This window comes from Mastomys coucha, unplaced genomic scaffold, assembly GCF_008632895.1.
Source record: "Mastomys coucha isolate ucsf_1 unplaced genomic scaffold, UCSF_Mcou_1 pScaffold8, whole genome shotgun sequence".
Lineage (NCBI taxonomy): Eukaryota > Metazoa > Chordata > Mammalia > Rodentia > Muridae > Mastomys > Mastomys coucha.
Genome location: NW_022196914.1, coordinates 1,613,933 through 1,632,318, shown reverse-complemented (window position 1 = coordinate 1,632,318; position 18,386 = coordinate 1,613,933). Strand labels below are relative to the sequence as shown.

The 18,386-nt window shown below is 38.4% G+C and overlaps 1 protein-coding gene and 1 pseudogene across 2 annotated transcripts in view; both read left to right on the top strand.

The window, feature by feature from the left end:
• The window catches only part of C7 (complement C7), a 67,905-nt gene that overhangs the window by 5,418 nt on the left and 44,101 nt on the right, over positions 1–18,386 (top strand). Inside the window, exons 2-6 of the mRNA XM_031360205.1 lie at positions 202–257; positions 1,256–1,331; positions 6,297–6,438; positions 9,818–9,965; positions 11,068–11,206. Of these exons, the coding sequence (XP_031216065.1) occupies positions 202–257; positions 1,256–1,331; positions 6,297–6,438; positions 9,818–9,965; positions 11,068–11,206 (561 nt within the window). The remainder of the gene's footprint in view (positions 1–201; positions 258–1,255; positions 1,332–6,296; positions 6,439–9,817; positions 9,966–11,067; positions 11,207–18,386) is intronic.
• On the top strand, positions 11,275–15,194 carry LOC116083522 (annotated as a pseudogene). Its single transcript, XR_004115758.1, has 2 exons — positions 11,275–11,279; positions 12,382–15,194. The product of XR_004115758.1 is annotated as an M-phase phosphoprotein 8 pseudogene (transcript).

The following is an 18,386-nucleotide window of genomic DNA, read 5'->3' as shown; positions in this document are numbered from 1 at the left end:
GTTGTTCCAGATGAATCTGCCAATTGCTCTTTCTAAATCTGTGAAGAATTGAGTTGGAATTTTGATGGAGTCTTTATCTTTTATATGGCTCTTCCACTCATCTTCTCCCAACCCACAAATCCACACTTAAGTACAGGTATTTATTTATAACTCATTCAGTAAATGAAAGCTAAAGTAATATTTTATTGTCTTCTTTCCCAGGTGACAAGCTTATTAATTTTGGTGGGATTTATAGCGGAGTTTCAAATCTTTTCAAGGTAAGAATATTTTGGAATTTGTACGGAAATTTAAAATATGTAAAAAAGTAAATTCTTTAGAAAAGTAAATTCTAATTTAACTTTTATAAGCAGATTAGATGTGTTTATGTACCTCATGCATAACACTTTTCATGTTTTTAGAAAATATAATAATTATGCTTTATTCTTATTTAATTTTTTCCTTTAAAGAAGAAACAAGGACAAAAATACCTCATGGTTTTTGTTCCAGTTCCAGGATTTTACCTTCATTCAGAGAGCTTCAGCATACCCACAGCGATATTTGTCTTTAAATTTAGTCCTTGATAAACATTTTCTGGGTTTTAAAGGTCAAAGGTATTTACTTTTTTTTTTTGGTTTTTCGAGACAGGGTTTCTCTGTGTTGCCCTGGCTGTCCTGGAGCTCACTCTGTCGACCAGGCTGGCCTCGAACTCAGAAATCCACCTGCCTCTGCCTCCCAAGCTCTGGGATTAAAGGCATGCGCCACCACCGCCCGGCTTCAAAGTTATTTACTTTTAATTTAAAGAAAATAGTTTCACTGGTTCCAGAAGGCTGGATAAAAGCCAGCATCAGTTACCCAATGAAACAAATTACCCTTGTTTTATCCTCACTGTTGGGTTGAGGGGAACAGGCCAGTTCCCTTGATGGGACTATTGGAATAAGTGTCAGGGCCAGTGCAAGGAACCAGAGAGCATGTCAGGTCTACTGGTGACCAAGGCCCTGAGGCCAACATGGGAGTGTCTGAGGGTTCCTTCTGTGCCAGGTAATGAAGGAGACAGGAGGGAAGGTTACAGAGTGTCCATACTATGCTCCCATTTTTTGGGAAGCCCTCTGTCAAAACATTTAGACATTTACCTCTACCTGTCAGGGGCTGGGTTACAGGCGATTACCACTGTCCAATGACGAGGTGCTTTTGATGACTTTTGACTGTTCTTATTTATCCTTTGTGTCCCTTGCTAATCATCCACCTACCTCATAATAAAAATCTGGTGCTGTGACAGAGCCTCCTCTCCAGTCAACTGCAAGTGGGACTCCTATGGCCCTTGGTCAGAATGCAATGGCTGTACCAAGACTCAGGTATGCTCCTAAGAAACTTTTGACTTAATTATTGTTATGTGTGTGTATGACCACAACAAAATCAATTTTAAATGTTTATTAATTAGTGTTAATGTATTTTGATGCTTATTTTAGTAATTTTCAAGGAAGAAACCAGGACTTGTCTACAATATTGTGTTACAATGTTATATCTCTCTTGAAAAGTGTTAAAGCTTGCTTTTAACTAACACAGGCTGAAAAATAAGGGTAACTCAGAAACCCTTTATTAAACACACAGGAATATCATAGAAGGAAGTCCAGGATCTATTTTTTTTTTACTAGTTTCAACTTTTCCTCCCATTTCAAACAACCAAATGGATGCTCCATCTTTCTTCTCAACTAGAGACCAAGTATGATCAAATCAAGCATCTTCAATGTTTTTTAATTTCCTAAGTAATGATATAAAATAAACCACCAGACTTGATCTGCATATTGTACAATACTTTTAAAAATGTATTTTTCTCTATGTAATAATCATTGATGAGAATATAGAAATGTATAATGAGAGAAAACAGCATTCAGAATTGTACTGAAAAAAATATGCCACTGTTTTGCTATTTATTCTTCCAGCTTCCCCTCTCTCTGTGTTTATAACCTTTATTTGACTTATTTTAACATTAATTTTATTATAATTTTCCGAGGATTTCATTCACAAGACTGTATTTTCAGCACTGCTTATAGTTTTTTAAATATTATCGCCATTTTAAGTGATTTTTTTTTAAAATTGAAAATTTCTCTCATACAGTATATTCTGCCCACAGTTTTTTCTCCCTCCACTCCTCCCAGTCCTTCTTCATCTCACCTCTCCCCAGATTCACTCCCCCTCCATTTCCCTTCAGGAAAAAGCAGGCCTCCAAGAGACAACAACCAAACATGACAAAATTAGACACTATAAGACAAGGTAAAATCCCTCATCGTGAGACTCAACAAGGCAACCCAACAGGAGGAGAAGAGCCTCAAGTGCAGGCAAAAGAACCAGAGACACATCTGCTCTCACTGTTAGGCATCCCACACACATTAAGTCACGACATCATGCAGAGGATCTGGTGCAGACCCACGCAGGGCCCGAGCTTCAGTCTCTGTGAACCCATTCGAGCCTGTTTAGTTGATACAGTGGGCCACGTTCTCCTGGTGTCCTACGTCCCCTCTGACTCCTATAATTCTTCCCCCACCCCGTCTTTTGGAGGGCTCAGAGGGAGACCTGATGGAGACCTCCAACTTAGACTTTCTGCATAACATCTGGTTGAGTGTCTCTTCACCTGCTTCCATCAGCTGCTGGAGAAAGCCTCTCTGATGGTGACTAGACAAGGCATTGATCTAGGAGTATGGCAGAATATCATTAGGAGTCAGTTCATTGTTTTTGTTTGTTTGTTTGTTTTGGCTAGTCATGCTTGGTTCTACCCTAAGTCTCTGGGCTGTCCAGTCTCCTGAGTGGTTTCTGGCCTTCCAGGGTCAGACATAAGTTCCCTCTTGTAGCATGGACCTCAAGTTAAACAAGACATTGGTTGGCCACTTCCCCAAGTTCTGGGCCACCATTACCCTAGAACATCTTGCAGGCAAGAGAGATTATACTTTTAAGGTTTTGTGTCTGGCCATGGCTTTATATTATATTAGTTTACAACATATCAGCATGAATTTGTAACACATATATGAAGCTACATTTTATGCAATGTACCCATTTTTCTATTGTTTGATATTTAGATTGTTTCCTTTTCTTTGCTTTCTTTTGTTTTTCTGGTTTTTCGAGACAGGGTTTCTCTGTATATCCCTGGCTGTCCTGGAACTCATTCTGTAGACCAGACTGGCCTCGAACTCAGAAATCCACCTGCCTCTGCCTCCCAAGCTCTGGGATTAAAGGCGTGCGCCACCACTGCCTGGCGATTGTTTCCTTTTCATTTTTTCCCTTTTAGTTTAGGACAGATGTAGCCCAGGCTGGTCTCAAACTTATGATATGCTACATCCAAAGTACTAGATCCATTTTCTAAGCTATAAGTGAAACTTTAATGAACAGTTTTGTTTTATACAAAGAGATCAGCTATATCCCATAATCTTCTTAGGATATAATGTTTGTTTTAAAGGTCCTGAGCATTTGAATGGCTAAATGTTTTAAATGGTTCAATTTGGATAAGGTGTATACTCAAAGTAAACTATTTTTAACCCTTTATTATATTTGAAAATTGTATCTGTGTATATGATGTATATGTACATGGATATGTGTATGCATATATGTATATATGTATGGGCATGTATGGCCTACAGCACATGTGTAGAGGTCAGAGAACAATTTGTAATAGTCAGTTATCTTTCTTTACAATGTAGGTCTTGGGAATTAAACTCTGATCATCAGACTTGGCAGCAAGCACTTTTAAATATTGATCCATCTTGTTTCCCCAAGTTTAAACTATTAAAATAACAGACCTATCACATCTTGGTATTTTGACTAAGATCAGGCATAGAATAACAGCTCTATCACAGAAGATGACTTTTGTCTTGAATCTTCTTCAGCATCACTTTTTCCACCCATTTCTCTTGTGATACTTGTTTGTGGTCAAATCCCGGTTATTGGGCAGGCAAGATGCCCTCTACCATTGAGCTTTCTCTAATCACTATCATCATCATCATCATCATCATCATCATCATCATTTTATTTTATTTTTTTAAAGATTTATTTATTTATTATATCTAAGTACACTGTAGCTGCATTCAGACACACTAGAAGAGGGTGTTATGGATGGTTGTGAGCCACCATGTGGTTTCTGGGATTTGAACTCAGGACCTTCAGAAGAGCAGTAAGTGCTCTTAAACACTGAGCCATCTCTCCAGCCCCCTCATTGTTTTATTTTTAAAACCAAGCCTTACTCAGTAGCACAGACTGGCCTTGAACTCATGGCCAGCCTCCTGCTTCAGCTTCCCAAGTGCTGAGATTATTGTCAGGAACCGTGCCATTTGATCATCATTTATTTATGAAGCATTATTTTATTATCTATATGTGTGCTATTTTCAAAACAAGTTATGCAAATGAGAAACTTGGCATTTAGCAAACATAATAGATGATGACTGATTTCAGAGGAGAAACACATGAAAAGCCAGGCCAAAATTTAAAAGAAACAGTAAGTGCACAAGTCATTTTAATAATTTAAAAACCAAAATAAAATGAAATCTAGAGAGAAAGACAGAGAGTGTTTTCATGCTAGCTATATTTTCTTTGATGAAGGTCATTGTGCAGTAGGTTTAACCCTGTTGATGAAACATGCTTTTTATTCAGAAAGAGACAGGTGAGAATGAAAAAGGGTAGGAGGGTCAGAGAGCTGAGAATGAAGCTGTGGAGAATGGGTGATCTTTAAGGGCCTGGCTGGCAACGTGGAGAAGGGAAAACATCCCTATGCAAAGTACACACAGTGTGTGTGTTCAGAACTCAGAAAAGGGCACACAGAGCAGCTACTCTGTGAGAAACTAAAACATATTAAGAAATTTTACTTGGCCCTATTTCTTACAACTGTGATCTTAACTTCAGTGCAAGGTGCCAGGGGCAGGCTGCGACTGATAAAGACTCAGTCAGAGTCCAAATTGCATAGGGTGACCATTTGTCCTAGGACTATCCACTTTCAATCCAACGTAAGATGGAGGAGTAAATTTGAAATTGGTTTATATACTTATTCTTCCTTGTTGATTGCCACTGAAGGTTTGACTTCTCTGGCAATGAGATGGGTATCTTTTTGTTAGAGAAGGGTTATTTTAGTTTGGGTTACTATCTCTGTGAAACACCAAAAGCAACTTGGAGAGAGAAGGGTTGATTTCACTCATAGATCTATGTAACAGTTCATTATCAAAAGCAGTGAGGACAGGAACTCAAGCAGGGCAGGAACCTGGAGGCAGGAGCTGATGCAGAGGCAATGGAGGGATGCTGCTTACTGGCTTACTCCTCAAAGCTAGCCCAGCCTGCTTTCTTAGGGAACCCAGGACCACAGCTCAGGGCTGGCACCATGCACTAATGAGTAGGACTCATTCCCCATCAACCATTAATTAACAAAATGGCCCACAGATGGAAATCATGGTGACATCTTCTTAGTTGAGGTTCACTCTTTTCAGGTAGCTCTAGCTTGTGCAAGTTGGCATCAAACTAGATAGCACCAGGGACAAGAACAGGAGGAGGCCACCAGCAGAGAGGGCAGATGGTGAAGAGCTTCAGCTTGTTTAATCATTAGATACATGGCTTCACACTGAATGTGGACTAAGGGAATTTTAGGGAACTGACTACTTATGAATTTCTCCCTCAGTCTAACAACTTATTCCATTTTCTTCTTTTCTATGAGAGGTCTGCTTTTAACATACTTCTCACAGAGCTCAATTCTCCACCACCGAGTAAAATCTGATTGCTATCATCCCTTAGCGTTTGAATTGCTCATGGTCATTTCGTAAGCTTGGCCTCTATGTCAATACATTTCTGTTTATTTGTTTTTCTTTTGTCACATTTCTTTTCTTCTTCTAGAAGGCCCAGTTTAAGGCAACACGATCACGATTATTAAGGTTTCCTTAACTTCAGTTCAACTTAGCCTTTCTGCCTCTTTCTTTTCCTCCAACAAAATGCATTTTTTTTTTTTTTTTTTTTTTTTTTTTTTTTTTTTACTTAACTCCCACAATATACCTCTGGCCAAAATGCTATTCTCTATTGTAATGTATTCCATTTTCCAGGGAGTCACTAGGAAGTTTTTTCATCACTCAACAGTGAAAGTAAACATATAGTTGCGAGCTCTCTATAAACAGCAACTCAATTGGCATTGAGCCTGTAGGTGCATTGATTTTTGAGCTTTTACTCCTGTACCACATGAGAACGTGTTCTTGGATGTTTTTTTTGTCAGATTGAATTAATTCTCAGATTTTATTTCTCAAGAAAAGTTGAAATAACTAAAATTTAGAATGCAATGAGGTCTTCTGCTTTGTGTCCAGACGCGAAGGCGTTCGGTTGCTGTTTATGGGCAATATGGAGGCCACTCATGTGTGGGGAGTGCTTTTGAAACACAGTCCTGCAACCCTGAACGAGGCTGTCCGACTGAAGAGGGCTGTGGGGACCGCTTTAGGTGTTTTTCAGGTAATTTGTTTTCCTGAGCTCAGCCTGCAGATTGTAAGTTCAAATATTACTTGTTGACTTGCTCTTTACATATTTGTTTGGATTGATATTGGCTTCCAGAGTAATTTAACCCAAGTATAGACAAGATTTTAATTAGATATTAATACATGATCAGATAAGCCATACAGTAGATACTGTCCATTCAAAAGCAAGAGAGAAATCTAGTAATAAAAGCCTGGGTATTCTTTGGTATGTTGACTGGATTATGGCTATTAACAGCCTCAACTGTATACACATGTCCTATATATATATACATATATACATGTATATATGTATATATATGTACATGTATATGTATATATACATATATTTATATACGTGTACAGGATCCTTCCCAGGATCTGAGTTCTGGGCTTAATGGCATCTACCACCATACCCTACAACATATTGGAATTTTAAGGACAGATTATTGGATAAGGAATCACTGTGTTAGAATTTTTCTTTTACAATTAGTTTTTAAGAATGTCATACAAAATATTTTGATCACATTTTCCCCTCCTCCAAATCCTTATAGATCATCCCTACCTCTCCATCCACCCAATTTCATGTTCTTCCTTTCTCAAAATAAAGTAAAAAACTCTCAAGTCAAGAAAAAAAAATCTCAAAAAATAAATCCCATAAGACCATAAGAATAAAAAGCACACAAGAAAACATGGAGTGCCTTTTGTATTGGCCAAACTCCTCCTGAGAATGAGGCCAGCCATGTGTGGTTGCTATACTCAGTATCATCCCTCTGGAGAAAATAATTTTCCCTTTGTTAGTGGATATAAATTGAAAATAGCTTTTTCATCAGGAATGGGATCCTGTGTCTATTTTCCATTCTCAATGCTGAGAGCCCATTTGACCTGAACTTATGTGGGTCTTGTGCATATATACATATGTCATCATATACATATATTGTCATATATGTATATATGTGCATCAGCTTTTTTTCTACCTGGAAAATGCTATTTGCTGGAATCATTCACCATATCTAGTTCTTACAATTTTTTCACCTCCTCTTTGAGGTGAAAAATCTCTGAGCCTTGAGGAGAGGGCTCTGATAAAGACATTTCATTTAGGACCAAGTGAAACCAGTCCTACCACTGTTCTTGTAAAGCTCCTATTTTATTTTGAAATCAGGTTATAGCTGTTTTGAGAAGCTTTTGCTAATCCCTCGTGTTAGAATTAATTAACAAATCACTTCTCATTGTGTAACTTACACTTTCTGCAATCCAAATTGGTGACCTGCACATCTCTCTGCACTTTTGTAGACATAAGCTTTATTTTGTTTATTTTCTCATAAGGAGTGCCTGAAGCATAGGCAGACTATCAACAGATGGTTGCTGCATTGCTTTGAGTGATGTGTAGAGTGAGCTATATGTTATACTGTAAACATTTCTGTGCACTAAACATCCTTTGAATAGAGGAAGCTTGGATAGAGGAAGAATGCCCTCCATAGTCCAAGAGATAAAGATAGTTTTCAAAAAGGGATAATACTTAATTTGATATTTGAAGAAACATCAGAGAGGCATAGAGAAAAATCTTAGAGAGAGAATGATGTATATCATTGAGATGACAGGAAACTTGGACCTGTATTCTTGCAAGTGGTCTAGTATGCTGTGGGCATAGGAAGATTGTCTAATATGGTGCAATATACAGAGGGCAAATAGAAAATATATGAGCTGGGATGATGCTCAGGAGAAAGATAAGGGCAAGCTCATCTTGTATCCAGTAGTGCAGTGGTTCTCAACCTTCCAAATGCTGCACATCTTTAGAACAGCTCTTCATGTTGTGGTGACCTGAAGTAATAAAGTGAAAAAAAAAAAGCTGTAGAAACAAGGTTCTGGGAATATAGAAAACAAGTGTTTGAGAATATTAAAAACAAAGTTCTGGGAATGTAGAAATAAAGTAAAACAAGAGAGCCATATTCCAGCTCTCGTAAGCAGCAAGCAATGTGGAAACAAAGTTTTACAGTAGCAAGCAGCAGCTTCAGACACTGAGAAGTTGTGTTTCAGAGATAGCCAAGGACATTCTGTAAAAACAAAGTTCTGGTGGTCAGAATGTTGTGACAGAATGACCAGGCCATTCTGCCTAAGCTAAGTAAGGCCAAAACAAAAATAACTGGTGGTCACAATGATGTTAAGTTCCACAAAAACAAGATTGCCAATTCTTGGAAGAACCACCCCCCAACCCCTCCTGGGGTGAATTTCGAAAAAGACCACAAACTGCCAGCCGGATCTTGCTGATAACAATCCCCCTACCACCTAGTTACTCAGCCCCTTCCTAGAGACTTTTCAAGGCTAGGTACAGAGCTGGATAGGGAAGTTGACTGACTAAGCCAAGAACAGCCCCCAGAGAAAGCCAACCAATGCCTGATGAGATCCTTTGTCCTGTGTTCCACCAACCAGAGTAAGTCAGCTAGCCATGTTGCAGAAATCTGCCCAATGTAAAGTATAAAAGATGTCTGCTTTCTGAGTTCTGGGTTGACCCCTCACCCCGTGAGGGTGGGCAACCCCACGTATGTGTATCAATAAACCTCATGTTATTGCAACAATCTATTATCAATCTGTGTTCTCTGGGTTGAGCTAAGTTTACTACAGACCCCCAACCATAAAGTTATTTTCATTGCTACTCTATATCTGTAATTTTCTACTATTATGAATCACAATGTAAATATCTGATATGCAGAATATCTAACATGTGATCCCTGTTGTTGGACCCCTAATGAGGTCACTACCCACAGGCTGAACACCACTGCACTAGTGCTTCCTTGGAATTCTCAGCTATCAGGAGAAGACTGCAGACTTACAATGGTTCTTGTCTTCGTGGTCTTCACTAGCAGATTACCCAGTAAATGGAACGTCTGGTGATGACTATACCATACATATTTGTTTCTCAGCACTAGGTAGTCTCCCACAGAGTAGATGCTGAAAAATGCTGAGTTTCAACCTTCTGATCCAGTTTCTTTGCTTTCAAAAATTACATGTCACCGAGAAAAGCATATGTTTGCCATCTTGGTTAACAATTACAGAAAACACAAAGTTGAGAGATAGAACAACAATCTATTTCACCAGTAAGTACCATGTGTGGATCTTGGAGGAGGAAGACCAAAATGTGCAATGATAATGTTTGACTCTGGACTTTTGGGTTCAGGTCTATTTTTAATTTGCACCCGGGGAAGGTGAAAATCAGTTCTGTATTCTTCAAAATGGAGACCCGAACCATCACTAGTTCTTTTCTAGACAATCTGAGAATTTGTCTGAAACCCACACTTGTCTACCAGCGCAGTGCTGGGGTGATCCCAGCCCATGTTTCCCTCCTGCCTTTTACATTTTCTGGGTGCTGCTTTCCCATCCAGGTCAGTGCATCAGCAAATCATTGGTTTGCAATGGGGATTCTGACTGTGAGGAAGATGGTGCTGATGAAGACAGATGTGAAGATGGAGAAAGCAGACCTTCCTGTGACATTGATAAACCTCCTCCCAACATAGAACTTACCGGCAATGGGTAAGGTGCTGAGTGGCCTTCCAAGAAGACTGATGGGTTCTAGTTTTTACTTTTGTTCTGTTTTATGGTTTGATGAGTCTAATAATAAGTTACCCAATAACTAAGCATGTACATTAGCTCAAACATCTTTGCCATATCCTGCTTCAATTAAAAATTCATAGCTGAATACCTATAAGTGTGTGTAGTAAGATGGAGAATGAGATTCCAGGTATACTTTAGTTTAGCACTGTAAGTCTCACATCAAGGGAAGCCTCTCATCCTCAGGGACATCTGGACAGTTGGTCCTTCTAATGGGAGGAAAGGAGGAGAAGGAGAGGGAAACATAGAGACAGAAAGACAGAGGGAAAGAGAGGAGGGAAAGAGAGGAGAGGACAGAGAGAGAGGAGAGAGGGAAGGGAGAGAGAGGAGAATAGGAGGAGGAGAGAGAAACATAGACAGAAAGACACAGAGGGAAAGAGAGGAGGGAACAAGAGGAAATGAGAGAGAGAGAGAAGAGAGAGAGAGGAGAGAGAGAGAGGAGACTGGAGGAGACAGGAGAGGGACAGAGCTGAAAGTCAAATTATCAATTCAGGATCAAGTCAATTGTAGCTTTTATTTCTCTAAAATAATCTGTCTTATAAAAATCAATGTGTAGTTTCCTATAACATCTTCAAGTTTTTAATAGAAAAAGAGGGCAGAGTTGTTTTAACTAATCCTCCTCAGCATACTAAGAGAATCAGCTGGAAACTCATTGTGGAAGGCAACATCCCCTCACCAGTAACCTTAGTTGTATTGGTTTTATCTATAGCATCAACTCTAAAGCAGCTGTTGCCATAGATACAAAAGGCCCATGCTTCCCAAACATGTTCTCAGGCTGACAGGATGTTGGATTTCCTCTGCTGTTAGCTCTTCTGCCATCAGGAGGAACTGGCTAATGGAAGGGAGGCATTGAGTTTCGTTCTCTTTTATGCAGCTTCCCAGGTGTTAAACTGTGGAAGATATTAATGACTGACTTCTAGAAGCCTTTAATCATTCTCACCCTCCCACCCCGAAGCATGGAAGTAGTTCTGTTTTTTAATCTCCTCACTCTACCCCTTCCTCTTCCTTTCTCTCCTCCTCACAGTTACAACGCACTTACTGGCCAGTTTAGGAACAGAGTCATCAACACCAAAAGTTTTGGTGGTCAGTGCAGGAAAGTGTTCAGCGGGGATGGAAGAGATTTCTACAGGCTAAGTGGAAATATCCTCTCTTATACATTTCAGGTACTTAATTATACCACTTTGGTTAATTGTAATCAGTGACATGTTAGTAATCATTGTTTGTATACATCATGACGTTGGTATTTGTTTAGAATTTGTTGACTTAAAATATGGCCAGTTTTGTATTGTTTTAAAATTTTATAAAAAATATAAATATATTAAAATATATATTCCTATTTTTTCTGATGAGAATGCTTTCAACATCTCTATGCATGAATCTTACACAAATGAGTTGGAGTTTCTTTGGGTTATACAACCTGCCACTCAAATCATCATTTTGTAGGGTCTGCACAATGAAACTTTTCTGTGACTCCAAAATGGCTGCATCAGTTTGTATTCATGCACGGTCATAGGTCCATGCTATGCATGTAGGTCCTACCTGACTACTCCTCTTTGCTTTTGATCAGAGTATCCTTTTGGACCAAGCTTCTGCTCCTTGGATACCTCTATTGTGCTCATCCCATTTTTTTGGTACTAGCACAAAATCTGCTCATACAAAATACTAAAGGGTTTTGGAGACTTTCCCCTGAGGATTTGGGTAGAGGAAGAGAGTTTTCTAGAACAGTACATTTCCAGTCGAGTTACCCTTACATTTAACTTTCAGATTTGTAAATAAAAACGATTACTGTTGAGACAGATGGACCTTCTCCTCACCCAGATTAGCCCTATATAGAAGCAGCTTTGATTAGGAACACTAAGCATCAACCTCTGATTTATAGTAGATTGAGCTAGCTTTGTGAACATGCATTAAATCATGGAGTATTTAGTCAAGGAGTACCAGATATAGTGAAGGTGGTGAGAAAAAGAGAAATAAAAATGAATAACACAGCTTTTCTCCCTCCAAACCCTCCTATATACCCCTCCTTGCTGTCTTTCAAATTCATGACCTCCATATCTTATAAAAAAAAAAAAAAGCCAAGCTTGATGGAGTGGCACCCTCCTTTAATGCCAGCTCTCAGAAGACAGCGCAGGTGGATAGGTCTCTGCTGTGAGTTTCAGCTGAGCTACTGATTACCTCTGGGATTTTTTTTAAAGATTTATTTATTTATTTATTATGTATTTTTATTTTATGTGCATGTGCACCACATGTGTGCCTTGGGCTTAGAGAGGTCAAGTCCCCTAGGATTGGAAGTGCAGGCTTTGTGAGCCTCCATGTAGGTACTGGGAATCAAACCCAGGTCCAGGTCCTCTTCAAGAGCAGGTAAGAATATTTATAAAGTCCGATGGAAAGGATATGCGTCTGAAGGTGATACCTGGGAGCCTGAGGTTCATCTGAGGACTGTAAGAATTTCTTCTTGAATTCAGGAAGAAAGTTGCTGAGAACAAAGCCAAAGTAGTCAGGAAAGATATTCAGAGACTGTCTTTAAACAACGACATGTTTGAGGCAGACAGGGATAGCCATCAGCAAAGCCACCCAAAAGAAGATACTCTACCAAGGAAGAAAAAGAAAAAAAAATGAAGTGCAAAGAAGAGAAAAGTCAAGATGTTCTGAGGAAAAAAATGGCAAGAATGGGAAAAGTAAAAGATAAGTTCAAGACAGAGCTGGAGAGCATCTCTGAAATTTTAGGTTTTGATGTAAAGACAAAGAAAAGAATTTGGGAAGTCAAGGAAGAATTAAAGGACTCCAAAAAGCCCAAAAAGGATGAAATAAAGGAAACAAAGGGATTAAAGAAAGCTAATAAAAGGGCTGAAATAAGAAATTTAAAGATTAAAATAAGAGATGTCAAAGACAACAACAACAACAAAAAACAACAAAAAGAGAGAGATATATAGACTCTCCACTGGAGTCTGAATCACCTATGATTCCCTCATTCTAGAGCATGAAAGTGAAGACTTTCCAACAACAAAGAAGAGAATCAGAGTCTGAGAACTGTAAGAGATAAGACAGGACAGGATACAATGCAAGAGGGTATTTTTGAGAAGCATCTGGACGACCTTTTAAGTATTGAAGAGGAAGCTAGTACCTGAGTTAGAAGGAAGAAGACAAAGCCAAGAAAGTTTAAGGAACCAAAAGAGATCAAGAAGCTTGAAAACGGGAATACCTTTTTAGAAAGGAAAACAATACCCAAAAAGCAAAGAAATCAAAACAAAGGCAGAAGAAACGTAGAGTTAAATAAGTTACCATCACCCGTGTTTGCCCAACCCTGAAAAGTTCCAGACTGAGTGGGGAAGAGAAGAGCCTCAAGTCCTCTGACCTGGCCAAAGAGGAGAAAGAGAGAAAAAGAGAACCCAAAGAAAAATACCAGAAAAGGTATGATTTGGACAAAGAAGAAAAAGCCAGAAAAGAGCCAAAGGGATTTAAACCATTTACGAAATCAGAAATGCATTTGATTTATTTAAAAAAAAAACAGAAAAAAAAGATGTTCTTGAGAATAATTCAAAAAGAGAAGAAATATCAATGGATTATAAAATTACAAATGATAACAAAACCAAGGGCAAGTGTTCACTTAAAGAGAAAAGAAATACTCGAGATGAGACTGACACTTGAGCATACATTGCTGCAGAAGGGGATCAGGAAGTTTCAGTGTATCCCAAATAGATGAGACGCCTGATGGCAGGCAACCAATTTTGAATTTGGGGATGGACTTGCAGTTGGATGAAATTAGAAGATTTTCAAAAGTACCTTGATAGGGAAGATGAGCCCTTTATCTTAACAAATAGGATTCCAAGTAATTTGTTGAGGGATGCTGTGAAAAATGGAGAGTATATTTGCTGTGAAGGTTGCACTGAACTCAAATGAAGAATACAACTTGGATCAAGAGGATTCCACTGGGATGACCCTGGTGATGCTGGCAGCATGTGGTCAGGACGACCTCCTTAGACTCCTTATCACCAAAGGTGCAAAAGTGAACAAGCACCAGCAAAACAGGACTACAGCTCTCATTCATGCCGCTGAGAAGAACTTTTAAAAAAACAACTGTAGCTATTCATTTGGAAGCTGGAGCTTTTGTAAGTGTCCAGCAAAGCAATGGTGAGACTGCACTCATGAAAGCATGCAAAAGAGGAAATTCGGATATTGTCTGCCTTGTGATCGAATGTGGAGCCTATTGCAACATTCTGTCAAAGCATCAAAATAGTGCATTGTACTTTGCAAAGCAGTGTAATAATGTGCTTGTATATGAACTGCTGAAGAGCCACTTGGAGACACTTTCGAGGGCTGGAGAAACAATCAGGGATTACTTTGAATCTCGCCTTGCTCTACTGGAACCTGTTTTCCCAATAGCATGTCATCGGCTCTGTGAGAGGCCAGACTTCTCAACAGATTTCAATTATATGCCCCCTCAGAACATGCCTGAAGGCTCTGGTGTCCTCTTTATTTTCCATGCAAACTTTTTGGGTAAGGATGTTATTGCTAGGCTTTGTGGACCATGCAGTGTACAAGCTGTGGTTTTAAATGATAAATTTCAACTTCCTGTTTTTCTGGACAGTCACTTTGTTTATTCATTCAGTCCTGTTGCTGGCCCCAATAAGTTGTTTATAAGGTTGACGGAAGCACCCTTTGCCAAGGCTAAGTCGCTAGTATGTGCATACAGAGTACAGCTGCAGCGACCATGAAGGATTGAGAACCGGCCTCTTTGAGAACCAGCCTCTTTTCAGCTGCATTCCCAAGTACCATCTTTGTAGCAGTTTGGAATTTTGGTGCACCTCAAAAGTTCATACATGGTTTTACCTGTAAACTTACAGTTTAAACCTGTTGCCTGTTTAGGTTTATCTACATCTATTTGTGACATTGTTCGAAAACGTTCAATGTTCTGCTTAGTTTATTTCCACAATGTGGAACAGTACATATAAGAAATATTTAAGGAAATTAAACACTTTTGAATTGAAAAAATGAATAACACAGGGGGTGAATATGACACAAATGCATGGTATGTGTGCATGGGAATGCAACTATAAGTCTCTAACATTTATGCAGTTGCAATGTGCTAAAAAAGGTTATTGAGCCAAGCAAGTGGGACATAAAACAGATTCGAGAAACAGTTGTAGTCACCAAGGTTTGAATATCTACTCTGAATTTGCTCTCTTTTAGGAAGAAAACTATTTTAGGATTAAATTCTTGTACTATTCTTAGTGCTATAAGATAATATTTTACTATTTTGTCATGTATAAATTGAAGCCGGGAGGACTTCAACCTATTCCACATTACCACATTACGACAGTGTAACCTAGATCCAGAGAATCAGATTCTGCAGCCCTTTATTTCTCTGTCATATTTTGTTTTCCCCATTTCTTGCCTTTAGTTTATTTTTCAATTCTGAATTCTGTATGATGAATAACAAGTGATATAACTTAACCCCTGGCTAGGAGGAAGAACATGAGATATATGCAGGCAGATCCTAGTAATTATTGTCTAACTTCCATTCCTGGGAGGACATGTTACTAATTCTTTCATAATTATAAGGGAGAGAAATTGCATATAAATTTTCAGAGGGGCCAAGTTTAGAGTGTTACAGAGAAAAGGAAATAATGAGGAAGAACATTTTTGAGTTAGTCAGAAGGTAGACAAGCTAGAAGTCTGTGGCGTCTGAGGAGTGATTTAACCACAGCGTGATCCTGACATTCCTCTTTCTCAACACAGCTTGGTTTGGGGATTGACATCTGAAATGGCTTGCTCGTCACTGAGAGTGAAGGTGTTTGTCAGAAGTAGAGGGAAATTATAGCCTGTTACTGAGTGCAGAATAGCAATGATTTGCAAATCCAGCCTTGGGGAAGCGAGGCGGAAGCAGCAGGCAGTGAACCAGTCATCTGAGTGCTAAACGCGGATGTGGAGACTCGGGGCAGCAAGAATCCCCAGAGTTCAAACAAACCAACCAAGGGCTCACAGGTCAATTCTCCACAGGAGAGAGGGTGGCTTTTGACTTACTTGGGACATGCATATGAATATGCTTAAAACATGTATGATCTCTTACAAGCTGCATGTTGGTTATTAACAATGTTGTCTTTTAGGGAGAAAACTGGTTTCTTCATAACTAAGGTACATACCTTGTTATACACATTCTCTACTTCTTCATACTTTTCACACACAAAAGTCTACTGAAAACCAAGCACATGTTAGGTCTCTTGAGTTGCTTGGGATGGTGACATTTGGCTTCCTTCATTCTCAGCACATGACCAGTTGTAGATGGGCATGAGTTATAGACCATGCTGGGTACAAGTCATAGATTCTCTTGATTTTGGTTATGAGTGTATTTCATATTTCATCATTTGCTTGAAGAGAGACTTTGTACACACACACCCGCACACACACACACACACACACACACACACACACACACACACACACACAGGAATAATGAAAAAGCCAACTTTAATGCTATCTATATGAGGATGATACCTAAGATTGTTTGATCTACCTTCTAATCTGGAATAATTGGGACAGTAAAGAAAAATAGTTCTCATATGAGAACCTTCATATTCTAGGCACTGTTGCAAGAATTTCATGTGAATATTTTTTTCATTTGGATACTTTTTCTTATAAAAGTTGATTGTACCTAGTATGAATATTTCAAATTTAAAATTATTCAAAATCTGAAACTTCTGGAATAGTGACATAGAGTGGAAAATTCCACCCCCTGAAACTATGTTTTATGCACAAAATACTTAAAAAAATCATATAAAATTAACTTTATATAGACCATATGTATAAGTTACATGTGAAACAAAAATATATTGTGTGTTTAGACATGTCTTACTCCCAACATATCTTGTTATATATGCAAACATACTAAGATATAAATATCTGAAACCCAATACATTTCAGTTCTAAACATTATGAGTATATACCAGGGTCCAATACTGGTATTGACATGAAATATATGTATAGTTTCCTATCTATGTATTTATAGGATTGTATAATATATAATCTATGTATTTATAGCTGCTTATACTATAAATATTTATACTGTGATTTTATAATAACTTTGGTTGTAATGGGAATGACAAGAGGAGAGAAGGAACACATGAAAGAAATAGTTGGGTAAGAGGTGCTTCTCAGGAACAGAAAGGAGATAAAACCAGCTGGAGTAAAGAATGAAGGTTATGAGTGATCAGAAACAGGAGGGGGAAAGAAGAGAGGAGAGAAGAAAGATGGTTTTTGATGGATATTAAGGGGTTTCTGGTGTGATTAGAGAAAGATACAGTATACTGAGAGACAAGAAGTTTTCATTAGAGAAGATGCTGGTAGGGGAACAACTGTGAAGTCTAACCTGAAATGGGAAGGTGGTAAAAAGAAAGTGAAAAATACTAATAGCAAGAGAGAATAAACTGAAGAACAGGTCTCTATGATTTTGAATGATGGGTGTGTCAACAATAAAATAATTGTCAGAAGACCTTGAAATGTTAGTGTGTTGGATGTTTAGATTAGTGATTGGGAACTGCTACTTGCGGGGGGAGAAGGGGGGGAAATTAACAAGATCACACTAATTTTGAAGAAAGATAATTCCACAGCCATGTAGAAGCCACAGGAGTTGCACTAATGCAGTCAAGATTATTATTTGCATAGTCAGGAGTCAGAGATTTGAGTTGTAGATGTGAGGGTGGGGAAAAGAAGCAGAACATTTGGCATTAGATTCTTATTTCTCAAAAGAAATACAAATAAAAGTAATCAAATATTGTTTATCTGAAACCAAATGACCCAGAAGCAGTGTTGTGATTGAGGGAACTGTCACATTTATTTTATTTTAATTTTGTGTGTATATGCACAGTTATGCATGATGAAATTAATATTAGAATGAAATTAAGTATGTTAAAACCCATATTTTCTTGCTTTCTGCATTTAGTATGTGTGCATGAGAAACAACGTTTCATTATAATACCTTTCTTCTTTATTATTGTCTTCCTTTTGAGATTGTCTTACTTTGTAATTCTGGCCTGAAACTCACAAAGTAGCCAGCCTAAAGTGTGTCAGCCTTTGAAGTGATGGATTACTCATGTGAGCTACAGTGATTATATCATGACATTTTCATGTGCCTGTCACCCTGCTTTGCTCATATTCTCTTACATAAACTTCTCCCTCCTCTTCTACTGATGTTATTCCTTTCTCCAAATAGCCTCCTGCTTTCATTGCCTTCCTCTATCTATCGGCCTGCCTGTCTATCTGTCATCTATCAACATCTATTTATTTATCATCTATCTATCTATCTATCTATCTATCTATCTATCTATCTATCTATCTATCTATCTA